Source organism: Bombus flavifrons, chromosome 2 (genome assembly GCF_040668555.2).
Source record: "Bombus flavifrons isolate JBK064 chromosome 2, iyBomFlav1_principal, whole genome shotgun sequence".
Classification (NCBI taxonomy): domain Eukaryota; kingdom Metazoa; phylum Arthropoda; class Insecta; order Hymenoptera; family Apidae; genus Bombus; species Bombus flavifrons.
The window spans coordinates 20,208,069-20,235,052 of record NC_138443.1 but is presented as its reverse complement, the minus strand read 5'-3'; the positions used below and the strand labels follow the sequence as shown (position 1 = coordinate 20,235,052).

Below are 26,984 nucleotides of genomic sequence, written 5' to 3'. Positions count from 1 at the left end.
TTGGGTTTCGCCGCCGTGCACCCCTTGGCCTTGTGACCGCTCTTGCCGCATCGATAACATAGGTTGCCCCTATCCACCGTTGACGTGCAAGTCGCACTCATGTGACCCAATTCCAGGTACCTGTAGCACTGAAGGGGCCTTTTGGAAATGGCCGTTACTGTCGCCCACGACCATCCTTCCGCCACCTTCTTCCTTTCCTGGGCCAGTTTTCTGGCACCGGCTACCGGGCATCTTATCCATGCGGTCCCAAGTCCGCCCCTAGCTATCGCTATTTCACTCACTTGCAGTTCTTCCTTTTTACAGCCTGCTGCAAGGGCCAGGGCGTGACGCAGTTCTTCCTTGTTGACGGATACGTCAATCCTCTCAATCTTAACTCGGCTGTTCTCAGTGGGGCCGCAATCCGCACCGCTGACGGGTCCAGTATTCCTGCCAGTTTCGTCGCCAACTTAGAGGCTTTGTCTCTGCCCTTGTCTCCGGGAACATTGATTATGATAGCTCCCGTTACCGCCTTGCGCATCTCTACTTTCTCGACCTCTAATTCCTTTAGAGATATTTTCTCCCTCGCTTGCGCCAGCACCTCTGCGTATGACATTCTGGCACCCTCACTTAGGGTTACCGTCACCGCTGATGCTCGCGGGATGCGAGGGAGTGTAGCTGTCCTCGTTGCCTGTCCCGGTATTTTCCTTGCAACAGTCTTTATGCTGCTCGGTCCCGGTGCACCTATGCTCTTAGCCGGCATAACTGTTGTCCTTTTTTCCCTCCTGGTCTCTCCTGCGGTGGTAGTTTCCTTTGCTCTTTTCGCCTTTCTTGATCTTACCACCGTCCATTCACCTTCCTTTTTCGTGTTGTTTAGAGGTATTACCGTCTTGCCCGACCGGCGCCGTTGCGGCTATACTTGCTCTTATCTTCTCTTCTGGAAGGCTGGGTCTCTGTCCTACCAATTGTTCCATTATATCCCTTGCTATTTGCGGGCCTAGCTCCTCTATTGTCCCTGGGCGTGTATGGCTGGCCGGCATATCTTATGCATTCGTGGGTGCAGGCAGGTCTATTCGCAAGCTCTTGGCGGAGGGCTGCATTCTCCTCCTCCAGTAGCGTTAACCTTGCTTCTACGTTATCATCTCTTGCTGTTTTTTCGATGCTTCCTTCACCAGATCTTTTCCTGGTTCGGTCCCTCCATGCGGCAGAGAAAAAGGCTGCTGCATTTTTCAGGTCCCTGATATACGTTCCTTTTAGGTTAGTGGAGTTCACCGCCACCTTCATTACTACCGCCACTTGTCTGGCATGCTCCGCACTCACATCCGCAGATGAGCTTGTGCCTATCTCCGGCAGCAGCTTCTCCGAGATGTCAGGGGGTAGCGATGGTGGTGCCAGTTTACGCTTTTTCCCCCTCGAAGGTGGCGATGAGGCTACCGACGAACGTGACGCAATTGACGTGTCTGACTCCTCATCCTCCGTTCTTGCCACCTTCTGTGACTTCTTTTCACGTGGGTCTTGGCTCCTTCTATTGCGGTTTGGGGCGAGGAAAGTGTCCCTTGCTCCCTCCACTGACCCTCGGGGGCTTTTCTCTTTTCGCGTGGGCGGCTCGTCCACTTCCATTTCTGTTCTTCTATTCTCTCCTTTGCCTCGCCAGGCGTATGAACGCGTCCGGGGGGCTCGAACGACCGTGGTCGTGAGATGACGACGCAGTGGGGCCCACTTTACTACCCACGACTGCGCCGGTACTGGGATCTCCCTCCCCTGCACCGTAAACGTTTTCTCTTTTATGTCGTATGTCCATCATTTTATATATGTATTTTGTTGATCACCGGGTCGTCCTCGTGTATTCCATCCGGACAAGCCGGTGCAGGGTGACGGGGAGCCCCACGGGAAGGTGAGGTGAATGGTCTTGACAGATATGGGCCCACCAACTTCTCCGAAATTCTCCGCACCGGGTCGGTGGGTTGACGGGTGCCAAGGGCATCGACCAGCCGCCACCCGACTGTAAGAGAATATCAGATCCATCGAGGTTTTTCAGGGCGTGGTCCTACGCCCTGAGAACCCATAACCGTCTTGCGCCCCCCCCCCCCTGAGTTTGCACTAATGTCATTATAACCCTTTTCGTTGAAATGATCCCTAAATGCCAGCATCAATACAGATCTCACAAGTAATACGCGAAACGTCTAAAATATATGAATTACTCACTGTGATTTATTTGATCAAACGAAAACTAACAAACATTTATTAATTTTCTATAGTTGTATCCTTAATATATAACTTATTATATCAATTATCTTACATTTTCACCAAAGATCATCATAATATGTCTATTATCTAAATACACATCAGGAAGAACTTCTTCATTTAAAATAGTCTCTGCACCACCAGGAGGAGGTGTTCCTATTAATCTCCAATAATCAACATGTAATTCATGCCCATCCGGAGCCTAAAAGGGGCAAAAAATATAGAAATTTGAGAAGCTCTTGTTGAAATTACATCTGGTATTGTACATTTTTTCCATCTGGTGCAATCTTGAGCGTTTCGAATACTTTAATGGAAGCTTCTGTGGACAAGGTCAATGTATTGTACGTTTGGCATAATATATTGGTAATTACACGCTGTAGGAAGTCTGTTCCATCTCTCAATGTGATAAACATAAGTGCTCTTCCTAGAAAAAAGAAGAATGTAAAATAATAATGTTAAATTAATAGATACAAATTAGATATATAATTTAAAATTTAGCTCACAGATATATATTATACCTTGCCATCTAAGCCTATGTACCGGAAAGTTTTACTCGTCTGTCCGGATGATTGATACTGTCTCTAATCTTTACATAAATTGCAGATGACAGAGTACTATCTTCTTGAATTACAATTGTTTTAGCTTCTTCCAAGTTTTTCAATCTTTTTCTTCATCTTCTAATAACTTCTTTTGCTTGTCTTCATTCTTATATTCTTTTCTTGCCCAAATACTTTGTGCCTTTTTAAATTGCGATCTTGATATTATTTCAAACTTTTTTCCATCCTTGTGAGAATCTTGATCAATTGGTGGGAACGGTTCCCTTACTACATAACGCATTGTTGCATAATGTAAAACTCCATTATTCCTTTATGGGAGAATAGTATATGTGTGTGTGTGTGTGTGTGTGTGTGATTTTAATTTTATTAAAGTGTTTTATTCTATCTAATAAAGATTCAGAAAACTCCATCGCTGGCATGATACTTTTTGATAATAACTTCTCCTTTGTACTTTACCTACTCTCAGCTAAGCTATCTTACTATATTCGTTTCCAATTTATTAATCATGTTATAACTGCGTTTTAATTTATGGAAAGTAGAAGATTTATGGCAATTATATATTTGAAATTTCCAATAAGTGTTAGTTCGATTACGGTAGAAATAATAAGAATAAATGTGTTGTGTAAGTATTAAAGTTGTACCTGATGCAACCTATATCAGTACCTAATGCAACGTATATTTTATAATAATTAGTCAAAATCTTTAGGTTTACTCATTTGTGGTTCTATCTATATTATCGTGTGTTTCCTTTAATTGTCGTTTAGACTACTTGCGAGCGAATATATATAGTTGGATTGTGGTTGGATTGGACAATCATATTTGTTTCCTTATGTCATGGCAGGTTGCGTCGTTGTGCTGCGCGTTGATCACCGTAGTGGACACATCATAATATGTATCTGCATGCATCCCAACTCTCAACTTTTCAAGCGGAAGTGATATAGATACAGATGGACGTCTTTTTGTAATCGAAGAAAGCGACAAGTTGAGCGAATTATATATATATATATATATGCATATAGTTCTAGGACTATTCAGAAAATGTACAGTTATAATGCTTAAAAAATTACTTTCTTAAACGATGGCGGGATTGGAAAGTTACGAAAGAGTATATCGTGGGAAACCTGTGTCTAAATCTTGGGAAACTGGAAATAATTTTCCATATATTTACCATGGACAAGAGGTTATTCGTCCTTTAGATGTTCCTGTTGTGCATCCTCTAGTCGAAGATAATCCACCTTCCGAAGGAGGTCAGTTTTATTGAAATAAGTATATTTATGCGTAAAATCTATTGAAATATAGCAAAAGTTCTGTTATTGTTTTGCGTGAATAAAGAGACTTTAATCTGAAACTTTGTATTTCAGATCTCACCATAAAGAAATATATGGTAGCTAGTTGTGGATTAGCAACCTTAATTACAGAAACTTTATTAGTTCATCCCCTTATTGTTCTAAGACGGCAGTGTCAAGTAAATCCTGGATTGAGCAAATATCACATAATACCAATCACATTGGTACCTGTGGTCATACGTCTCCATCAAACTCAAGGAATAAATACATTATGGAAAGGAATTGGATCGGTGCTGCTTGTAAAAGGGATGTTGTTAGCTATCGAAGATTTCATTTCTAAAATAACACCATGGCCAAAGTAAGGTGATCCTTATATATACAATAAATGCTTATTTTTCAGTTTCGAATGATAATAAATGATAGTTTCTTCTTTATTTTCATAATGCTAAATACATGATGTTGATGATGATGATGATGATGATGATGATAATAATAATAATAATAATAATAATAATAATAATAAATAATAATGAAATATTTATTAATTTCAGAGAAATAACATGTAATAGTTCACTGAAAGCATTTGGACAACATATCCTTCTTAAATGGTAATAATATATTAGTATATGTCAAATGTTTTTTGGTATAAATTCGTAACACGAAATTAATAGAAAATATGATAGTATTTCTTTAGGTTTAGTAGCACCATTCTATTCTGCATCATTAGTAGAGACGGTACAATCTGAAATTGCATCTGAAAGCCCTGGCATATTGGATGTTTTTCGAGATGGTGCAATTCGTTTAGTTGAAGTGAGCAACAAAGGCAGACTAATTCCCATTTATTCTCTTCTACCGCCAACAATTGCTTATGGAGTATCTAAATATCTTTTCACTCTAGCTGTTCAAGGAGTTACTAGTCGTATTATGCATATTAGACAAAAGCAGTCTCAAGAGTTAAGAGTGAGTCTTATATATTGATAATAATTTAAGAAAATATTTACTTTGAAGTAAGTATCGAATTCGTTAAATTATATGCACTGAATGTTATTTGTATGTCTTGTCAAGGGTGCATATAGCAGAGACTTGCTGTCAGAGACTGTTACACAAGATATAGAGTTACAGTCGTCATTAGTTTCTACGTTCCTGGCAGAAGCATTGTTTTATCCTTGGGAAACGGTGATTCATAGACTTCATCTTCAAGGTACGCGAACCATCATCGACAACTTGGATACAGGTCGTAGCGTGACACCGTTATTGACAGGATATAGCAGTGCAAGCGACTGTTACAGTACGATTATATCTACCGAGGGACCCCTTGGTCTATATAAAGGATTTGGTGCTCTTATCTTAGAATTTACAGTAAATGTTATAATAGTGCGGGTTATTAAATGGGTTTTCACAGAATTACGAACAGTACTAAGACCAAAACCAAAATCACGAGAGCCCATCAATACACGAGAGCCGCCTCCACATTGGTACTACAACGACATGTAAAACAGCATCAACTTTAGTATTACCTTTTATGTTATTATATAGACTGTACTATACTTATACATGCATAGGCATGAAATTACTACACTGTAGTGAGTTGGTTATTCTCTTCTTTTGTTATTGCCAAATTAGATCAATAGTTTAATGCTTTCAGTAATTTTGAACATTTTAATATCTTTTGATTCATTATGGAATAATCAAGCGAATAAAATTTCCAAGCTATTGTGTACGTGTAATTTATGATACTTAAATATATATATCAACGGGGAATAAAAGAATTTTAGAATTGAATTATTGAAATATTTCATAGACGTATACATGCAAAAAGTATATTTATTTCACGAACTTTTTAGAATGATTTATTTCACTTAAAATACTTACGTTATAAGTATTGAAAACACTGTAAAGATGCAAGTTATGAAACTATGCTAGCTATGGGAAATATTGTACCATTTCGTTATTATTTTCAGCTCTTAACAGTGGAAAAATAAGTCTATCGATACTCTGAAAACTATTATCACACAGCATTTACTTTCAACATTTGTTTCATACAACAATTTTATATGTGTACAATCTTTTTTTAACTTGCATCATATATTACACAGCCTTTCATTTACACCTAGTTTTCATATACATAAAATAAAATGAAACAATCGACGAAAATATATATCTATCGCTAACTAATGCTTAATAATTCTAAATTTTCAGAAAGTACACACAGTTTCAGAAAACTTAATTTCTTTCCCATTTTATCCCATAAGTTATCAAAATTAATGATCTCTCTCTCTCTCTCTATATATATATATATGTATATATATATATATATATAACCTATATATATATATATTTAAAATATTATTCACTCTCAACTTTAAAACTTAAACATAGTTTGTTTAATATGATTTAATATTTCATAAAAGACCTGTTTCCTAAATTCTTGTTCAAGGTGTTTTAATTATTTAAAGATAATCTCAAAATGAAAGAGAGTCAAGTGTATTTCATACAATTTTTCAGTTCCAACAAAATGTGTATTTATATGTGTGTGACAATATATGATGAATTTGTACTAGCTTCGTGTAATCTTGATCGTATAGTTTTTGCATATCTTATGCAATCATATCATTGCACCGTAATTGTTTTGCATACCTTAGTACCTATAATGTAATATATATGCGTGAATCATTTACATTGTATATATTACACGATATTGTAAAATACCTAAATATTAACAGATGTTATATCCACTAATTGCATTTTCTATCTGTTACAATAGTATGTAGAACAGACGCGTAGATATCATAATTGTAAAACGCTAAAATATTACGTTAAATTTATTTTTGCATAGTAGTAGCAGTCCGAGTATCTTTTGCTTTTAATTTATATGATCTCAATCTACTAAAATCATGATAAAATTTCCGTTCACTTTTATAAGTGAAAATTTGTGTGTAGGCGCGTGTACACACGCGCGTTTATCTAGAAACATTTCAATAACAAACTTGTCGATATTGTTACGAATTGCTTGAACACAGAGTAAATTGCATACCACAATCGATTTGTTTGATCTGCATCCGTACTGCATGCGGTACAAATTAATACAGAATAATTATAATTGCATAATCTCCTAGTGTTATTTGCATTTTGTTCTTTCTTCTCCTTAATGTTATCCATGTAGTATAATCTTGTTTTGTTAAAGAAACATAGATTAAAATGAACACATATTATTCACAAATTTGTGTTAGATCGAAAACTATTATCGTAAGATATAGTTTTGAACAATTTTTTCAAGAAATCGATCAGATGTGTGGCAGTTTCTTAACATGAATTATATGTTAATTGTGTATATGCTGAGCGTGTAATTCCTCCTCGGTGACATCACCTCTTCTGATGTACTGTGGTTTTTCTTGTCCTCGTACACATCCTTCAGTTACGTGGACTGACATTACATCGCTACCTGGCACGTCGAACATGGGCTCCAGAAGCAGTGATTCCATGATAGCTCGCAGCCCTCTTGCGCCAGTTTTCTTCTCCATTGCTAATGACGCTATCGCGTTTAAAGCCTCCGTGGTGAACGTCAATTCTACCTGTAAACACATATACATATATATGTAAACAACTCGAGAATCTTAAATTACGTATACGTATATGCGTTGAGCAAATCTGATTGTAAGTAACACGACGAAACGATTTAATTTGTACCTTGTCCATTGAGAATAACATTTGATATTGAGGCACCATGGCATTTTGAGGTTCGGTCAGTATTCTAACAAGCATATCTCTGTCGAGGGTATGAAATGGTACCAGGACTGGAAATCTGCCAACAAATTCAGGAATCATACCAAAATCAATTAAATCTCTTGCTTCGACTTGTTGTAACAGCAAATCCTTCTCTTTGTTATCTTTTTCCGTAGAGGGTGACATGTTTGCGACGTCTGCTAAATTCGCAGCTCTTCTTCCTGGACTCTCAGAAGACGGCGATGCACCAAATCCAAGATACTTTTCAGTTTTACGTCGCAAAATCAATCTATCTAATCCATTGTACGCGCCGGAAGCAACAAACAAAATATTCGTAGTATCGATTTGTAATGTATCACCGCGTAATTTTCTAGAGCTATTTCTTTCCGGTACGTTCACAATCGTACCCTCTAACATTTTTAACATTCCCTGCTGTACACCTTCTCCGCCAACGTCTCGCAGTTGATGTATGCCGGGAACAGCGCCAATTTTATCAACTTCATCTAAGAATACGATACCCATTTGCGCTCTGTCCACTACGTAATTTGCATCCTGAAGCAATTTTGCGATAACGCTTTCTATATCTTCACCAACGTACCCTGCTTGTGTCAGCGTCGTGCAATCACAAATAGCAAAAGGTACATCGAGACATTGAGCTATTGTTTGAGCGAGCAACGTTTTCCCGCTACCAGTTGGGCCGAGTAACAAGATGTTACTTTTCTCCAATTTCAATTGATGTTGTTTACTATCAAGGATATCAGATCCAGAGACTGATTGATTTTCTGTTGATTTATACTCGTTTCCAGTAGGATATTGCTGGAATCCAACGCCGAGCGAATTTCCAATAGTTGAAATATGTAGTAAGTCTACGGTATAACGAAGAATGAATGTCATTCGTTAAATGAAATATCTACGTATACAAATAAATGTTTGGTTGATTAGATTAGAAACAATGTTATTTACACCATTATTTATTAGTATAAAATCTATCTAGAGCTGAATATTATTTAATTATTCTCAGTCGGACGTGTTAAATCATATTTCTATATTGGATTATGTACAAAATGGGGAAACTATTATTTACGTGGTTTAAGACCTCTATGAGTGAAGGGATGATTCAAATCTTGTGTACCACTTGCATTAATAGAACCTTGCATTGAATTCTGCACTGGAAAGTTATTATAGATTCGTTTGTAGTGATTATAAACAGCGACGCTCAAAACTTTTTTAGCATATTCTTGACCTACAACATGTTTGTTTAGGTACTCAAAAATCTGAAAATACCGATACATATTAATACCTGTCATAATAACTTATTGTACAATAATATACAAAGTTCTTTGCTGTTTAGAATAGTAATACTAGCCTATAATATATTATCATATAAAATCATTACCTTCTTTGGTGGTGGTGGTGGTTTTCTATAAAATCCTTGTTTTGTATCATCTGGCCTTAAAGCTTCTTTAAGGCTTCTTTTTGAATCTACCTCCGATAGAACGACGAAAAAGTGATGACATTTCTCACACTTGACAAACCTTGTTGATGCTGACCAAAAATATGTTTTTATACCATAGATAACTCTAGATCATCTCTATAGTTAGTTATCTCATGCAGAAAACTATTCAAGTATTATTCACTTACACACAAAAGTTTCTACGTGTGTACAAGGATCACCACATTTTGGACATGTAAGAGTATTTTTCTTCCCACCACCATTTCCAGTGGATGACGCACCGCTATTAGTATCTTTACCAGGTGGAATAGGTTCGGAGGGTGCTTTTCCCAAAGTGGTACCAACCGTCAACGATCTAATCACAGCTACTCTTACGATTTTGTGAACTAATACAGAAAGAAATAATCATTTGTATTCAAGCCAGACTAAACAATCGCTAATACATAGTTTTCAAATGTAGATAGATTGTCTACTAACCATGATTTGCCACATGATTTGAAGATGCAATGCGGCTGGCACTGGTTAAGCAGCAACGAACGCAGCTCATCTTTGTTTGTTTTTATTATGCAAACAAAATGTGGAAAGCAGAGAAAGTGGTTCTGCATTAATTATCAGACTCACTTGAGATAGAATCTATGTAAAAACAAAAGATATTAAAACAAGATAGATTGATCTTTTTCAAAGGAAAATTGAAATCAGAAATTAGAAAAACTCAATTAATGTAATCAAAGATATTAAACGTATTATACGTGCAAATAGTATAATTTTGTACATTAACAATTTGTACAACAGATCACGGAAGATTGAATGTAAAGTAGAAGGAGACATTATAGACAAAAAATATAAACTATATATAAAATTGGACAGAGTTACTCAAATAGCATGAAATCTATATATGTATAAAAATTGTATGCTTCTTTCATTGAATAACGAACAATAAGAATAATCATCATGACAAAAAAAAAAAAAGAAAAAAAAAAGAGTACAAAAGAAACATTAATAATAGTATCAGTTGATCTATTTGAACGACGAAATTGCAATTTTGATGTATGCATAGGAAAGCAAAATACGAACACAGAGGCAATGTCAATGTAAAAATAAACAGTGACAACTTGTAGTTAACGAAAGTACTAAAATATCGAAGATACTAACCTGACAAATAAACACTAATGCATAAACAGTTTCTTATTATTCATAATTTATTCGTTTCTTCCACGAAACATATGTAGAAAATCCAATAATCCAAAAAATCTTGTGTCAATTGGTTACCGCGAATGGAACAAGGAAAGAAATTAATCTATAAACACGACCGTCTGACATATCGCGTTACAAGGTGCAATAATCGCTCGAAGCATGATTCAAGGTCATTTGTTGACTGTCTTCCGAAATTTTCCGATGTTATTATATTTACTTTGTTAAAATTCGTTTGAAAACAATGTTCAATTTACCTCCATGTCAATTAAATATCTAGAAACCACCGACCAAAATATTGAAGAATTATATGGTATGATCTTGTACACACATACCTACATACGTGGCGAATATAATATACATTCAGTCTATCACGGTCGTGATAAACTCTCTGACTGATGGATGATATACGCTGTTTCCAATTACTCAAACGAACAATTGTTCTATACCAAATCGTTCGATTTCTTCTTTGAATGGGACTATTTTTTCATATATTTACTGTTAGATTTCTTGATAAAAGTTTATCAATGTTCTTAACGCGAGCACACACTACACACAATGACGTTTTTACGAAATAATGAAACGTCAGTACGTCTGTGCATATGGTCACTCGAGGGCGCTTAATATCTTCTGTGTACGTATTACTAAACATACGTATTATTAAACATATCCAAGTAGTTACGTATTTGGTAGCAAATATTAAACGCGTATCAATAATTATAGTTCTATTTACCTTGAAGTTAATTGTAATAAATTTTTCAAATAATTCTAACCAATTGTAAATTTAACTCACCGATTCTTTCCTATGCTCATTTTCTTCCTCCATCCTCACCCCTCCTCTTTTTCTGCCATTTCTGTTTTCGGTTAAAAAGCGTATAGTTCGTTTTTCCCCACTGCAACTTGAACTATAGTAGATTACGTTGTACTACGTATGTATGTATATATATGTCATGTATATGTATGTCATGTCGTATTGTGTACCGTAGTACCGTGTAAAAAGAGACAAAAAACGGCGATATAAAAGAGTGCATTGTTTGTTTCGTTGATGCTTTATTGCTATTAATTGTAATTGTACCTAAATATTCAATATTTGGGTACAATTGTTCTCAAACGTATAACGCAAAAAGGATGGAAATAAATAACGAGGTACGTCATTAACATGCTTTTAATACAGAATTGATCTATTAAAATTCGCAAGCAAACGATTGTTTTTAATTATTTTGCATCGTATAACGATGTTTTACCATCTGTTATTAATTTTCTAGATTGTTCTATTAAGACAATGCATTCGTCAGGCTCGTATCTGTGTAATAAATAAACTGATCAGAGAAGCGAAAAGGTTACGGAGTGGTAACGGTAATGAAAAACAATTGGAAAAAAATAAGAACAAGGCGGATAAACTTTTAAGGGAAGTATTTGCGTTAAAAGGTATTAAAGACGATGAAATATCAAAATTCGGAATTACTAGGTTTAAATGCCTGCAAGACATATTACAAAACACACACACTGACGATGGAACTCGGGCTATGGCGAAAGTTGTTCGTTACAAGTCTTTAAGTTCGAAAATACTAGAATTTCAGGAAAAGTTTCCAGACTACAGTGAACATATTTCGTTGAGGAAACAGAGGTATTCGTCGAAAAGAAAAGGGCATTGTGTTACGGATGTCCTAAAAAAGCATTCGAACCAATCACAATGTGATACAAACAACACTGTAGAAAAAGTGTACGAAGGGAACACAAAAATTGCAGGTGATGTTACATCTTCGGCTGATGTACCTTGTGAAAAAAGAAGGAAGGTTAATGGAGAATGTAGAAGATTATCGGAAGGAAGGGAATTGAATACAGAATCTAAAGACGATGGAGGTAATTCAAGGAGGATATTAAGAATGCAAGATGTAGAGATAGACTCTAAGACTGACCAAAGTTCTAAGACCGTCACTAAAGTCATTAGCAACGAGGCCACTGTTAAACCATTCATGGAAGTTTTACAAGAAATAGAAGAACAAACTGGCAAATACAAGGAAACTAAAAATCTGCGGTGTTGTAACGAAACGGCGGAATCATTAAAAAACACAGATGATTTTTTTTTACATAGAAATAAAGTAACTGTGGGTTCAAGCGATACTCTGTTTTCTAAAGAGATAAACACTAGCGGTCAACATCATATTAGTCGTGATATATTTAAGTTGCGTGAAATTAAAGAGAAAAATTATAAACTGTATAATGAAAAAACATACAAAGAGAGAAAGGGGGGTAGAGGACGAAAATTGAACTGTGCAAACATTATTCATGATCAAAGTGACGTGACAGAGAGAAGCGATACACATTGGAAGCGAAATAAGAAAGATACGCAAGTTAAAGAAGAGGAGAAAATTAATAAAATAATTTGTCCAGTATATGAAAATCTACATCCTTCCTGGATCGCAAAGAAGAAGCAACAGGATATTATGAAACAAGGGTTTCAAGGGAAAAAGATTAAATTTGATGAAGACTAAATAACGACTTTCGACATCTCTATTAAATACATTTGTTGTATAATTTTCGAAATGAAGGAACAACGTTATGTTAATTTTAATAAACGGTGATCGATATATTGAGAAGGAAAGTTGTAGTTGAACATTTTAAAGTGAAATTGACATCAATTGCAAACACAACGAATGCAGCTAAAAATGCTCGTTAAGTCATCAATAACTGAAAGATTTTACTCTTGTTTTTATTCAATTAATCTCATTTCAATAATCAGTATAGAAAATGGATATCGGTATACACATAGATCATATTATCGTTGAAAGTGTGTATTTTAATTTCAGATATACATAATGTGCGTCCAGCGCTTAAAGTCCCCCCGCCCCCTCTCTCTCTCTCTCTCTCTCTCTCTCTCTCTCTCTCTCTCTCTCTCTCTCTCTCCCTCTCAAGCTAATATTGCTCCTTTCCCAAGCAAATATTGTTCCTTTCTTTTCTTGATACCTTGTTCATTTGTTGCCCCAACATACTGTACGTCGTAGTACCGTATGCCGTACTATATACCAATCACAAAAACATAAGAGAATCGTATCGACAGAGTTCAATGGAATTAACTTAAAGTATTTGTAGCGTAGATTAACTTTCGTATAATTTTCTTTGAAACTTTGACGATACGTTATTTAATATATCATCTATATACGATTCTATTTTTAAACAGCCTGGCCTTATCGAAATAGAAATATTCAAGTTTGAAAGTTTTATCTCCTATAATCGCTATAGTAAGCCGCTGCAAAAATGACTTTTCGATTAAGTAGAGAAAAATCGTTGTTAAAAAAATTGTTAAAAAGTTAATATGCTGCGTGAAATGACTAGAAGAACGTTTTTTTAAAGAAAACTTTAGCCCGCACCTCACTGCTCTCGAAAAGAAGCAAAAATAAAAGTGAAATACGTAATACTGGTAATTTCGGCGTTCGAAATGGCATATATGTATAATTGTAACGTGAAGTTGCAATTATGTCGATGTGTGAATTGTTTGTTAGCGTGCGCGCGTAGAAAATACAAACTGCTAAAGAATTTCTTCCTAGAGGGAGGAAAATACCAGACACACGCGAAGAATATGATTTTCACGTCTCAGCGTGTTTGACTCTTGAAAGATATTCGCGCTATAAACACCTTAATGAGCACGTGTGCAAGACAATCGAATTTAACATCAATTTAATACTAATTACTTTTTCATCTTTTTTCAGGTTCTAATACATTCAATGCAATATTTCTGCACTGTAGTCGTACTTGCGCGTTTCTATCGCTGTTTTTTGCTATTCAGAAAAATATATTCAAAACACATTATTTTGTCCAAGTAGCGTAGTTCTTACACTATCGTAAAAATGGTCTGAAACTTTTTCATCTGACTGGTTTTTTTCTATCATTTTGAACATCTATTTAAGTTATATTATTTAAGGTTCAACACTTCGTACAGTTTGTTTCAATATACATATGTAGCTCTCGATATCTTTATATTCAGCTGTTTGACTTGATGATGGCGAAAAGTTGAATTTTTGTAAATTAATTTTAATGTGGAAATGTTAGGATATTTAGAAACGTAACGTGCCGGGTCGCGCGTACGACGAATGGTACACAGACTGAGTGGGAAATCGTATGACAGAGGTGCATAGAGTATAGAAGGTTTCAGTATTATTTATCCAGTATTATTTATTCTTGGATAGAGTGCGTTGTTTTTCCGCGTGCATAACCAGTTGAGAATCCACAGGTAAACCTTTACGTCGACGGACTGCATCTATATATTTTTTAGCTCTGTTCTCGCTATCTGCTTTGTCACCGAAGTGTAGGTACTCCTCGTCCGTGGAAGGCGTCCAATAAGGGTCTTGCTCGATAACCTATTATTAGAAAAAGAAAAAAAAAAAAAAGAAAAACCTGTTATATCAAAATTGCAATGTAAAGCGCCGAAATAGTTTTGTTTCTTAACGAGATATATGTATGTACACATGTCATGTTACGTTATAGATTGCTATTTAACGCGACGAGTAACGTGTATGGTGTTAAGACGAGCGAAAGTATGCTGCTGCAATTAGGACGCTGTACTTTAAGGCATACAAAATTTGTCCACTAAATAACATGTTTAACATGTTAACTAATTACATTAAATTAATTAATTACTATAGATCCCAAGATTTCTATCAAATGGTAAAACAACAGCAACACGAAGTAATCGAATAAAACTTTAAATTATTTGCATTTATTTATCAGCATATTGTTTGTGAAATAGCTAGAAGAGCAATATAAAGAAACAAATGAAGCGTGTTTACGAGAGGAAAGAGAGGATCACTTTGATTCGTTGGGATAATTAATAATTGATTAACCATGATATAACTCTGTAACCTATCAGATCATATATATATATATATATATATATAAACGATCAAATGGATTTCCATCGTCAGTAATAAGTGAACGACGCGAATGGAATAACGCGACGAAGAAACACGGGAAAACATCGAGATATTGTCTGCGTGTACTCTTTATATGGAAAAACTTGCCTCCCAATGACTGAAAACCAGTTGAGGACTAGCCAGCCCGGATGTCTGTGTTCGCAGTTCTCTGGCAAGTTGAAAGCTCTCTGGCACAGGTAAAGTCGCAAGTACGCGAAACTGTCCACCGAATCCGAGAGCACTTTCAGCGGCAACTACACGGCCTTGTCTCTTTCCAAATGCCGCATACAGTTTTCCTGAAACAAAATCAAACCTATTAAGAGCTACGCACGTATTATAGAATTCATTCGCAGGGAATAATTTAGTTCGGTAGCTTGTGGCGAGAGAAAATGTTCTGGGTATACAGGTTTGATAGGCGTGAAAAATTGGTCATTCGTTTAAAATTTGATTTCCGATTTTTCTGCCAGATTATTTCGATTCATAGAAAAATGGAATATGGCGGTGAGTCATTGATAATGGTGTTATTTAATGAGAGGATCTTCTTTCTGCTTTTATGGGAATAAAAACGGTTGATAAGGAAAGGAAATTGATAAATGAGAAAGATGGTTACGTCGATGGGTACCGTTCCATCGCTAGAATCGTGTGATTTCTTTTTCTGTTGGTCGATCGACATTCTTCCCTAGGACGGTGAAGACGTAGTTGCACTGCATTAAAAGTCGCAGCAAGGAGGATAGTTTCCGGTCGTAGGTTGCGGCACCTGCACTCGCCTGTCCTCTTCCATCCTTCTTTCATCGCCGGTACATGCAAGAATCTGGCGTATCTCCCCTTTTTTTACCTACTCGTAACGTTACCATCTCACCGTATACACATGCATGGACACCAATACGCTGCGCTCTCGCTCGCTCGCTCACACACACACACACACATACACACACGCACGCGCGCGCACGCACGCACACACACAAAACCATGCCGCAATCTCACTGTTGAGAGTTGAGAGTTTCACCTCTAACTAACTATACGTCCAACTCTACGATTCCCCTCTGCGACTTTTATCTCGATGCTCTACTCTTTCAGTCCCACCTTGCTCTCAAGCTCCTCGCCGAATCGTAACCGAGTCTCGTTCCCCTCCTCGATAGCAAGAATTCATTCATGCCACATACAGTGGTTCTCCGAACGAAGAGAGCGAACTTGTTGAAACGTTACGATGAATATTGTTGCTCGTTAAATATGAAATCCACGCGAAGTAAAACGTTGTCTTTAAAATCTAACGTGTATCGTCTAAGCCTTGAAAGATTGTACATAAAACCATAGCGATGAAACAAACTACATAAAGACTATGGAGCAAAACATTCAGATTTAGCTTTTAGTAGATACGAGATTCACTCGTTAAGATTGTACGTTACGATTAAATAATATTTATAATAAAGAAATTCGTTGTGAAATATATGTAAAAGTTGAGGGAATAAGATAAAAAATAAAGTAGGTGTGAGACGAGACGAGACGAGACACGATCAAATCGGATCAAATCGGATCGGATTGGATCAGATCGAAGCGGAGCGGAGCGAATTGGATCTCATTTCGATCTGTTTTCACAAATAAGAGGAGAGTAAGACTAACGCGATGCAGGTGGATAGAGAAAGAAGAAGAAGAAGAAGAAGGAGAAGAATAAAGAGCAGTAGAAGAAAAGAAAGAAGGTACGAGTGAATGGATTGCGGCGTCGATCAATGAAACAGCGATTCTCAAACTCACGATCAGAACTTTGGAAAATCTGCTACGATTTAGCGTATCGTCTATTGTTTTCGAGTAATATAGCGTCAGGCCATTAACGTAACCGCGGACTTTTAATTACGAGACAAGAAGATATAAAAGTTGAAGATCGACGTTTTAGTACGGTAGAAATATTAGGTGTACGATATCGTGATCCTTCGAATGAAAAAATCCACGAGTTTGTTCGAACGTAAAGATTTGCTCGAAAGAAATATCCAGCTGACGGAAAATTCAGGTGTACACCAAGGATACGCAATCCGTTCCATAAACATAGATGCGTATCAGCTGTCTCTTTCAGCGTTATTGTGCTAGGAGAAATTTGATTTGCGAGTGTAAATATTTTCGCGTGGCAAACCGCGTAACGAAATATTTAGGAAAAAGGGAGATACTTGATGGGCGCAGGTGCAGAGTATCGAAAGGAGGATTGGTTCGGGCTATAACAGCGAAGAAAAGGGAAAAAAGAACGGTCGAAATATACCGGCGAAGTCAAAGTAGGTAGAAAGCTTTTGCCATTTAACAGGCGAGTTCGAGCATTTGAATATTATCATCTTTAGAATATTATTGTACGTGTGATCGCGTGGATCGCGTGGATCGCGTGGATCGCACCAACCACCGCCTACAGACTATACGTGTGTAAAAGTACCTACTTGCTAGGTAGGTAGGTAGGTAAGCTGCTGCACCGATTATCTGTTTCGCGTCACCTCTTCCCTTCGATATTTCCACGTGCAACATAGACTATTTTCTTTTTATTTTCACGTTTACATCGTGTTCGAAATTTTGATATGAACGGTTTTCCAAGAATTACCTAATTTTGTCGGGTTACTTGCATTTCCGAAACTTTCCAAACGGCTCCAGGATACAATATACTTTTACTTATTTGATAATCAATTATAGTTTATTTCGATTGGCTAACTAGAGCCAAATCATTTAAATTTCACCATTTTTCCACAGCTAGATAATCTTTCTCTTCTTTTAGAAAAATCTGTCGTTTCTAGACACTTGGAAATATGAGAAATAAGAAAAAGGACCTGAAAAAATACGCGTTGACAGTTTTTCACCTATTTACATATTTACATAGATGCGCAATTGAGAATTCTTCTCGTACGAATCGAAGATAAGTCGCGTAAGATGAGTAGCAAATGTATAGACATTGAAAGCTACTTTTCTTCTTTGATATTCACCTACCTGACGGCCAAACATCAACGAAGGTAAGCAAAAGCATAATAAAATACCCGAATCATTACGAAAGAGACCCTAATACGTCGAATTGAATAATGGACGAAAAATTCGAAAGAAAATATCATTAAAATATAAACGTATAACGGAATAGACGATAGGTAGGTATCGGTAAAAGAAAATAATAAGATAAGAGGGGGAGAAATAAACGTGACTAAAAATAACAATCGATATGTAGATTAAAAAAAAGAAGACAAGAATTAAAAAAACAATCAAAGATAAAGAGGCGAAAAGGATACGAACGAGGAGCATAAATTCGGACAGAATGAAGCAAATATAAAATAAAAATATAATATAAGAGGAAAGGAAACTAGAGGGCAAAACAGAAAATGTCTAATTGTAAGTAAGGATACAAGGAAAGAAGGGAGCCGGTGAAATGGAGCGAAGTGGAGCAAAGTGGAGCGAAGTGGAGTGGAGTGGAGTGGAGCGGAGTGGAGTGGAGTGGAGTGGAGTGGAGTGGAGTGGAGTGGAGTGGAGTGGAGCGGAGTGGAGTGGAGCGGAGTGGAGTGGAGTGGAGTGGAGTGGAGTGGAGTGGAGTGGAGTGGAGTGGAATGGAATGGAGTGGAATGGAATGGAATGGAATGGAATGGAGTGGAGTGGAATGGAATGGAATGGAATGGAGTGGAGTGGAATGGAGTAGATTGGACTAGAGGGAAGCAGTGTGGTGGAGGAACGAAAAGAGGGGAATAGAGTGGATTGGAGTAGTTTGGAGTAGAGTGGAGTGGAGTGGAGTGGAGTGGAGTGGAATGGAGTGGCGCGGAGAAGAGTAGAATGGAGTGGGGTAGAGTGGAGTGGAATGGAATGGAGTGGAAAAAGAAGAGCAGAGTAGGGGGACCCATTCATGTTTTGCCTCTAGCTGTTACAAGTCCAGTCGAACGAATAGTATACGCTTGTGCAGTACGAATGTTGCGAGCCGTTTAACCTCGGACTAAATCGAATCGCATTGCAAAACGTAAATCACGTCAACAACGCAAGCCGTAAGACGCAAGACGTAAGACGCAAGACGTAGGACGCAAGACGTAGGACGCAAGACGTAGGACGCAAGACGTAGGACGCAGGACGCAAGACGTAGGACGCAGGACGCAAGACGTAGGACGCAGGGCGCAAGACGTAGGACGCAAGACGCAAGACGTAGGACGCAAGACGCAAGACGCAAGACGCAAGACGCAAGACGCAAGACGTAGGACGTAGGACGTAGAACGTAGGACGTAGGACGTAGGACGTAGGACGTAGGACGTATGATAAAGAAGATAGAACGTGGAGAACGCAAGGACACAAAAAATACAGTGCGAGATAGAGCGTGTGTAGCGATCGAGTAGAACGTAATTGTTTCGGAGAGCGTGCAACGTCAGCCACGTTGCTGTTCACTGCCGGTGAATGTGTTTTCTCATTGAGTGCGATAACACCAAGAACCGGAAAATTCAGTTTCACGTTCGAAAGAACGAGTTAGATTCGAAGCTCTGTTTGGATTCGTTGGATGGGCAACCGCGATGCAACCTTTGCAAAGTGTTCCGACTTTTGTAAAGTGACGTTTAGTTTTTGATCGTTATAAGAGCGAACGTATCGAACGATCTCGTTCTTCTATGGATTTTACTGTTACGTTATGTATCCAGCATCGATAAACAAAGTCGACAAGTATACATTTTGACTAATTTGTGCGATCAAGTTGAAAGCTGTAAGAAACAAGTTGGAAGCTGTAGAAAGAATCAACCGATAGCCGAGTATTTCTTAGTTTTGAAAGCATCATTCAATTCTACGATATTCGGTGTATAGAGTATCGTTAGGTTTATTGGAACGGCATAAGAAAGGACGAGAGTCAACTAGTCGTTCGATAGACGGTAGATAGCGGTCGAATGGATAGTACTGTATGCATAGATGGACGATGGAGAAGGAATAATACTTGCGACGAACAGTAGTGCTGCTACTAATATAGCTGCTAGTGATATATGAACGCGTATGTAAATTTACACGCATATGCTGTTCCTTGTGTCCGAATGTATTGCGTCGTTAATGCTGTTATCTTGATCTCTCATTTTCGATTCTATTCGATAATCGGCAACTGCATTGTTTACATCGTGGTCTGGATATTCGTTGGATGATCGGTGATCGTCGCGAGAGGCAGGAAGGATCGCGTGCGCGCGAAAGGATGGCCGATTTGATCTGTTTCTTGCTAGCAATGTTCGGGCAATTGCTGGTTCGCGAGAGCAAGGGTAGTCTGCTTGGCGTAGAGCTCGATGAAACCGGTGAAAAATTTCTCAACGAGTATTTGTCTCTCGATGATGGCAAGCATCTCGCCGAGTTACAGGAGTTTGAAGATACAGCGATCGAACTCGATTTGATCGATCAGAAAAAGAAACATCGACCGATGTTACATCAACCGCCCAGGGTGCTCTACCAAATCGGGGTAAGTTGTGGTCGTAAATTGTCGAATCACGACGTTATACATATCGAGAGATAGATGTTGCATCGATACCAATCGATTCTCCTTATCGTCCCTTTTATCGCTTGTCTCTTACGAATTATTACATCGTTACCGCGTAACCGTCGTTCACGTCTTTGTTCGTTTCATTCGTCGGACATGTTATTCTTAATAAGCTGCGCAATCGTTCGACTAATTGTTTTCAAATCAGTAGCAACACGGTAATTACTAGGATACGTGCAACATCTATGGCATCCGTAACACAGAAACGACAACGAGAAATATTTGTCATCCAATTCGTTTCATCACTGATACCGATATCATAATATTTTATCATATCGAAATATTTTATTATATATAGTTCTATTATAAATATTCTGTTTCTGTTTATCGTTGCTCAACGTTGATGGATTAATTGTTTTTGAAAAATGAAAATACAAACGGAAGAGTACGCCAGCTCGAGACTTTAGCTTTTCAAGTAATCTTATTTACTCCGTACTGGTTCTTCCTGTATTCCGCTATTCTCGTGTTCTCGTCATCCTGCAATGTAAACTAACGACGGCAGAAATTTCTATAGCTGGTTAAGCGAATAGCGAAAGAAACGAACAACCATATATAAAATTTCATAGTAGTAATGCAAGGCGATAGGCAAGGATGTTGTAAGCGGCATCTTCCGATTGATCGCTTCGTGTACTTTTTGCGTCATTTGCTGTAACGTGTGCCGATACATAGCCAAACGCATATATATGCGTACGTATACGCGTATATATGGAAGCGCGCGAGCACAAGCATACGCACACGCGTGCCAGCCGCGTGGGACTACAACTACAGCTCGAGAACCAGGTGTCATTTTCACTGCGGCTATGAGAGAAGCGAGAGACGCGTGAGAATTTCCGGATGGAACGCACAGCCTTTCCGGTCTCCCTATTATCCCATTTTAGTTTGCAGCCACCGAAGTTTTAATACGTACGATCTTCTGGGAACGTTAAGACGAAGAGGCAAGGTGGGGGAGGGGGCAGAAGGAAGAGAAGGGAATATGGGAGAACGGAAGGGACTCGCAATTCACAATCGGTAACGAGAAGGTACGAGGAGTGGGAAAAGTGAAGGATCATTTTAAAGGAGACTTGTTTGGCCGATATATTATTATTATACCAACGATCGATCGATCTCGTATCTACTAGTATCGTTATCGTAAAAATTCAAAATAGAAAGATTAACAGCTTCGATGTCTTTTAATATTTCTCCAACTGTTTGATTGCCGTTGTTCTTATTATTCTTCTCGATTTTGTTCTTATTATTCTTGTTATTATCATGTTATTCATGTCTTATTATTCATGTTATTATGAAAACTCAAAATTTAATCATCGTGTTTCGCTATCTTCGATCTTATATTTAAATACGATGATGCTTTCAAGCATAAAGGCTAGAGAGGAAGAAAGCGAACGGTGGGGGGACGGTAGAGAGAGAGAGAGAGAGAGAGAGAGAGAGAGAGAGTGAATGGGGGGGGGCAGAGGAGAAGGAAGAGGGGCAGAAAGCAGAAGCGCAGACTGGCAAAGGTCTAACAATAAGAAAGGGTATTTGAGAAGAAGTTTAACTTAGGTGCTCGAGCAGCACGTAGATTGCAAACGACGAGTCGACAGGACGTACGTGATTGCCTCATTCAGCGGATTGACCGACGCAGTTTGAATAGCGTAGTTAGACCAGATGTCTATTCTTCGACAGAGAGGGGAGACACATACCTCTTGACCATGTTACACAGAACTTCCTTTGCTCGATCGTTTTCTCTCTTTCGCGCACGTGCTCGTATATTCCTCTCTTACTCGACACAATCCCCTCTATTTTCTTCGATTCGCTTTTGATTCCAGTTAAAACAACCGCCGAATCGTGTAATTAGCTCGAATCGATTTACCAATACGAACGTATTTTAAGTACGTGGAACGTAACGATACAATAGAAAGACGCGTTATTCGATGTATTTCGATAGTTTCGATGTATGTATGTATGTTCAAGTACCTATACAGATGATAAATTAAACTTTAAATGGCATTTTTTTTTTAAAAGCTCGCAGAGTATCTGTTTGTATAAATGTTTATGACAAAGCAAGGGAAGCAATTTTAAAAGTGAATCTCGGGATCAACTTAACCACCTTAAAGCTAAACGAGTGACGTAGATTTCTAATCTTTTGAAATAGCAACGAGTTAAACGCGATACGATTAATTAATTACGATTGATCCATCAAATCGTGGAGTGAACGGTTTAACCTGATACCAAATAGACAGATAGGTAAATAGATCGAACGATTTCTTGATCGTAACACGGGTACCTCTCGGTATACGACTAAGCAGCATACCCGTCCGTGGTTTAGCGTTTAATCTTAATTGACCAATCGATCGTCTACCGGCGAATAAAACGAATAGGGAGTTAAGGGGGAAAACGTTAAGTTATAATTATTGGGCAAAGTATCGGGAATAGTATTTCCGATTCTTTATCCCTATACAGTGTAGGATATACGGTATACGGTGCATGGTACACGATGCATGGTACACGGTATACGGTATAGGCCATACGCGACGCGTTTCCTTGCAAAGCGGGGTCAAGCTGAGAACGGTACGCCAGCGACCGTGATCCGCTATCGATCGTGCTGCTGTTGCTTTTATTAGTGTTCGTTTCAAAGGACTAACGGATCTCGGTGTTGTTTTTCGTTCGTTCGGTTGAATAACTCCTACCGTTCGAGGACTAGTGCTTAAAATCGAGCGTAGGGAGTAGAGTGAACGACCAATTGGACATAAAACGATTGGACCGAATAATTTCTTTGTTAGGAAAGTGCATGCTATACGTATTACGCACGATAAAGCGGAATGACAAGCGATCGAATCTTTTTACTTTTCACTTTTCACGCTAGCAATCAAGGGTAAGTGATGATAAAGTGAAGAAATTTCAAAAGGACGACGTTCCAACGGGTAGGCTAGATTCGTGAAGTGAAAGAGGAGAAGGGGAGGAGAAAAAGTAGAAGATCGGGCGAACTAACCGCGAACAAAGAATAGCATGCACGTCGAACAGACAGAGGAGCGCAAGGGTGAAAAGAAGCGTTGCTCTCGATGCGTGTTTGTTAATTTTGATTTTTCAGGACAGCGAAGACGAATTGCCCGAGTGTTTGGACCGAAGCGAAGTTTGTAGCAAGGTGGATTTATACGGATCACCGTGGGTCGAGAGACAATGTCGTTGCCCGGATGGTCGTACCTGCCCCAGCAGTTTACACGGAGACGACGGACACACGATAGTCGATAAAACAAGGCAGTACAAGCTTTGCGAGCCGGTGAAACGTCTACCCATCTGTCGTTACTTCAAGTTAGTCGCGATCGTCCGTCTAATCGAGAGTATATATCAAGTAGCGGAACGATCAAACGTACCGATTCGCGAATGTTTTACGTGTCCGCTAGAGTTATTACGCGCCTGTTGTGCACAAGATGGCCGTTTTCTGTTTACAGAGACGTCACTTGGACTTTAGCTCCTGGAGGGGGCCCAGCGAACGCGACGGTTCAGCGAGTTTATTGCCGATGTCGGCCAGGCAGCGTACCTTATCTAGTTCGAAGGCAGGCTTACAGGTCTGCGGAGGGAAGCCCAGGTTTTATATACGCATTCGCCTGTTCTCCGCAAAGCGTAAGTTTTCTCGTTTACTCGTATGTCCGCGACCGCATTCTCGTTCACTAATATATCTGTACCATGTATTCGATTATGTACATGGAATCATTGGAATCATCGTGGCGTATGTTGAAAGATTGGGAATGATACTCGCGGAGGAAAGGTGAAAGGGGCGAGCAACCGAATAAAACCGAGTGGCGATCGTTACGAATAAAATTGATATTTCAGAGACTACGTTGTCAGCATAAGGAACCTTGCCGACTGTTCACCGTACGTAAGAGACGGAGCTCGCAACTCGAAGAGGTAAATGCATCGCCTCTTTGCCAGTGCCCAAAAGGTCATCGATGTCCAAGGAGACACACAGATCCAGGATCGCTGCCAGCAAGATCTTACTCCGGCATCTTGGAGATTAAAACGTACAGCGGATACTGCGTACCTTCGCAATCGCATCATTCCGAAGCGGTTTATAACGTGTGACTAGCAGCAGTTTCAAAGGTGTCGCGCTAACCAGCGTTTGCACTCGCTTGTATCACGAAACGAGGGAAAAGTTGAATTTGTGATATTTGCGGCCGTATGTGCATAGTCCAATTCGAAAACTCTCAAAGCGTTCTAAGCGTTCTAGACTCTAACGAGCACGAACAGAAGCTGATCTTTGCTTCGAGGCACCGATAAAACTATTACTAGGTAAAATTACTAGTGGTCGCCTCGACTGATTTCCGTTCGTTCGGAGTTTTAAATATAAGTTTACCGTCCATTCGTAGAAACCTATGAAACGTATTAAAAGTTGAAACTTGCAACACGTAGTAGTAGTAGTAGTAGTAATAGTAGTAGTAGTAGCAGTAGTAATAGTAGTAGCAGTAGTAGTAATAGTAGTAGCAGTAGTAATAGTAGTAGCAGTAGTAATAGTAGTAGCAGTAGTAGTAATAGTAGGAGCAGTAGTAATAGTAGGAGCAGTAGTAGTAGTAATAGTAGTAGCAGTAGTAGCAGTAGTACTAGCAGTAGTAGTAGTAGTAGTAGTAGTACTAGCAGTAGTAGTAGTAGTAGTAATTCTCCCTGTAAATCGCGTTGTACATCCAACTATCACGTTTCAGTAATTTCGATTTGTTTCGTTTCGAAGATTGATGGGAAATAAAATATATTCAAACTGGAAAATATCGGATACAATTGCTATACGGTGTCGATAGCAAATGTTTGTTATACATATTTGTATCGGATTGTATAGGATCGTACGTATCGTATATACCTGCATACGTATATTATTATATATGCTCGAACTAAACACGTTACTTTTAATGCTTTTAGCTATCGATACGTTTTACGAACGATGTTATCTATGAAAAAATTGTATTTCGTATTGTTATACTTGTATTATTACGTAATATCGCTTTTGTAAATATTTTATTCTTAACAAAAATTGAAATAAACAAATTCCATTGTCATCGACGTTACCAGCACACCATCGGTACCGTTATCATCACTGCTGTATCTTACCTTGTTATTTATATCGATAACTGTTATTATCCTAACCGATTTTACTATTTGACTATTACCGTTACTACTACCGTTATTGTTATTCTAATTGCTGTAGCAACAGCGATTACTAATTGGTAATTGATAATTACTAAGTATCTTTATCATCGTATTAGCCGACACCCAACGCCTAAAACCCGATACGTCGGTTGATAGATGAAACAAAACGCCGTTGGATGCAAATTACGTTTCAGTGTTCGAAGCAAAGAAAAGTTAATCTGAAAAATTAACGAGCAACAGATACGAAAAAATTGTACGTATCCGAGACAGTACTAGTAGTAGTAATAACGATAATAAGAAGAATTCGTAACAATGAATATGAATTCTTCCTTTTCATTCTTTTTTCAATCATTCCTATCTAAATAACGACCATTTCTATGGTCGATAAACTAGATGTTTGGCACGTAAGAGTCAATCGCGCTTCAACGTGTAACGCTAGATGGCGAAAGTTTTAAAACTCATTGTCAGCACTGTTGTACTAACGTTTTCCGTACGCATCGTTTATCGTTAGGATTCTGGATTAGAATCAAGCAGAAATGCCCTCATAGTTACTACGTGTTTCAAGAGCTACTACGTCATTACTATATCTTTGACTCAAAATTGATTTTCTTCTTCGAAACTATATATCTTCTGTATGTATGTTAATCGAATCGCTGTGACTATGAACCGATTATGCGTGCAGCTACGCGATGCGTAATAATTTAGTGTCGATATAACTTTAATACGATACAAGTTGATAAAACTTATCGACCGGATTGATGAAGTTGTTTCATTGTAACGCCAACAGGCACGCGTGTACGTATACGTGCGTACGTAGGCGCAGATAAATATACGAACGTTTAGCCTGGGGTCAGATACGTAAATACGTGGCGAACCAGCCCGATAAGTTAGGTGAGTGGAACACTCGAGCGAAATGACCAGGTTTAATTAGAACGTCGGATACGATGACATAGAAATAGAATCGACTATAGACCAATGCGTATATCGGAGAAATCCGAACACCGAGATAGACTGGTGGTTGAATTTCTGGATCGGGCAAGATGTACG

At 38.3% G+C, this 26,984-nt stretch overlaps 5 protein-coding genes across 13 annotated transcripts in view; 3 read left to right on the top strand and 2 right to left on the bottom strand.

Moving 5' to 3' along the window:
* Positions 1-3,624: 3,624 nt before the first annotated feature.
* On the top strand, positions 3,625-5,776 carry LOC138189858 (mitochondrial outer membrane protein SLC25A46). Its single transcript, XM_069132085.1, has 5 exons — positions 3,625-4,024; positions 4,139-4,421; positions 4,615-4,671; positions 4,747-5,023; positions 5,129-5,776. Exons 1-5 carry the CDS (start codon positions 3,856-3,858, stop codon positions 5,555-5,557), a joined length of 1,215 nt encoding a protein of 404 aa, XP_068988186.1. The 5' UTR covers positions 3,625-3,855; the 3' UTR covers positions 5,558-5,776.
* A 925-nt stretch (positions 5,777-6,701) lies between these two features.
* Positions 6,702-11,326, bottom strand: ClpX (Caseinolytic protease chaperone subunit). Of its 8 annotated transcripts, XM_069132078.1 has the most exons (8): positions 10,766-10,999; positions 10,392-10,706; positions 9,717-9,872; positions 9,428-9,625; positions 9,183-9,331; positions 8,871-9,060; positions 7,751-8,652; positions 6,702-7,635 (listed from the first exon to the last, which is right to left on the bottom strand). In XM_069132078.1, the coding sequence occupies exons 3-8, from the start codon at positions 9,784-9,786 to the stop codon at positions 7,384-7,386; spliced, it is 1,761 nt and encodes a 586-aa protein (XP_068988179.1). In that variant the 5' UTR covers positions 9,787-9,872; positions 10,392-10,706; positions 10,766-10,999; the 3' UTR covers positions 6,702-7,383. The 8 variants fall into 8 exon arrangements, with proteins under 8 accessions (XP_068988179.1, XP_068988181.1, XP_068988177.1 ...); XM_069132080.1 differs by lacking the exons at positions 10,392-10,706; positions 10,766-10,999 and adding an exon at positions 11,224-11,326; XM_069132076.1 differs by having other exon boundaries at positions 10,392-10,999.
* A 66-nt stretch (positions 11,327-11,392) lies between these two features.
* LOC138189857 (serum response factor-binding protein 1) lies at positions 11,393-13,035 on the top strand. The gene is made up of 2 exons (XM_069132084.1): positions 11,393-11,576; positions 11,696-13,035. Exons 1-2 carry the CDS (start codon positions 11,559-11,561, stop codon positions 12,923-12,925), a joined length of 1,248 nt encoding a protein of 415 aa, XP_068988185.1. The 5' UTR covers positions 11,393-11,558; the 3' UTR covers positions 12,926-13,035.
* A 1,542-nt stretch (positions 13,036-14,577) lies between these two features.
* LOC138190007 (elongation factor-like GTPase 1) overlaps positions 14,578-26,984 on the bottom strand; it is a 28,977-nt gene continuing 16,570 nt past the window's right edge. The window contains exons 4-5 of the mRNA XM_069132411.1: positions 15,449-15,636; positions 14,578-14,788 (exon numbers count right to left, since the gene is read on the bottom strand). Of these exons, the coding sequence (XP_068988512.1) occupies positions 14,600-14,788; positions 15,449-15,636 (377 nt within the window). The 3' untranslated portion in view covers positions 14,578-14,599. The remainder of the gene's footprint in view (positions 14,789-15,448; positions 15,637-26,984) is intronic.
* On the top strand, positions 20,084-25,850 carry aos (protein argos). Of its 2 annotated transcripts, none has more exons than XM_069132414.1 (4): positions 20,084-20,750; positions 23,893-24,113; positions 24,254-24,425; positions 24,636-25,850. In XM_069132414.1, exons 1-4 carry the CDS (start codon positions 20,442-20,444, stop codon positions 24,882-24,884), a joined length of 951 nt encoding a protein of 316 aa, XP_068988515.1. In that variant the 5' UTR covers positions 20,084-20,441; the 3' UTR covers positions 24,885-25,850. The 2 variants fall into 2 exon arrangements, with proteins under 2 accessions (XP_068988515.1, XP_068988516.1); XM_069132415.1 differs by having other exon boundaries at positions 23,893-24,171; positions 24,636-24,791.

What these genes read in the sequence shown, in the direction of transcription:
- LOC138189858 (XM_069132085.1), top strand. Translation starts at nt 3,856, where the DNA reads ATGGCGGGATTGGAAAGTTACGAAAGAGTATATCGTGGGAAACCTGTG. An exon ending in TAATCCACCTTCCGAAGGAG is followed by an intron (nt 4,025 to 4,138) that starts GTCAGTTTTATT and finishes TTTGTATTTCAG; the next exon opens with ATCTCACCATAAAGAAATAT. An exon ending in AAAATAACACCATGGCCAAA is followed by an intron (nt 4,422 to 4,614) that starts GTAAGGTGATCC and finishes TATTAATTTCAG; the next exon opens with AGAAATAACATGTAATAGTT.
- ClpX (XM_069132080.1), bottom strand. Translation starts at nt 9,786, where the DNA reads ATGAGCTGCGTTCGTTGCTGCTTAACCAGTGCCAGCCGCATTGCATCT. An exon ending in ACACGTAGAAACTTTTGTGT is followed by an intron (nt 9,332 to 9,427) that starts GTAAGTGAATAA and finishes ATTTTTGGTCAG; the next exon opens with CATCAACAAGGTTTGTCAAG. An exon ending in CACCACCACCACCAAAGAAG is followed by an intron (nt 9,061 to 9,182) that starts GTAATGATTTTA and finishes CGGTATTTTCAG; the next exon opens with ATTTTTGAGTACCTAAACAA.
- aos (XM_069132414.1), top strand. Translation starts at nt 20,442, where the DNA reads ATGATCGGTGATCGTCGCGAGAGGCAGGAAGGATCGCGTGCGCGCGAA. An exon ending in GGGTGCTCTACCAAATCGGG is followed by an intron (nt 20,751 to 23,892) that starts GTAAGTTGTGGT and finishes TTGATTTTTCAG; the next exon opens with GACAGCGAAGACGAATTGCC. An exon ending in TCGCCTGTTCTCCGCAAAGC is followed by an intron (nt 24,426 to 24,635) that starts GTAAGTTTTCTC and finishes TTGATATTTCAG; the next exon opens with AGACTACGTTGTCAGCATAA.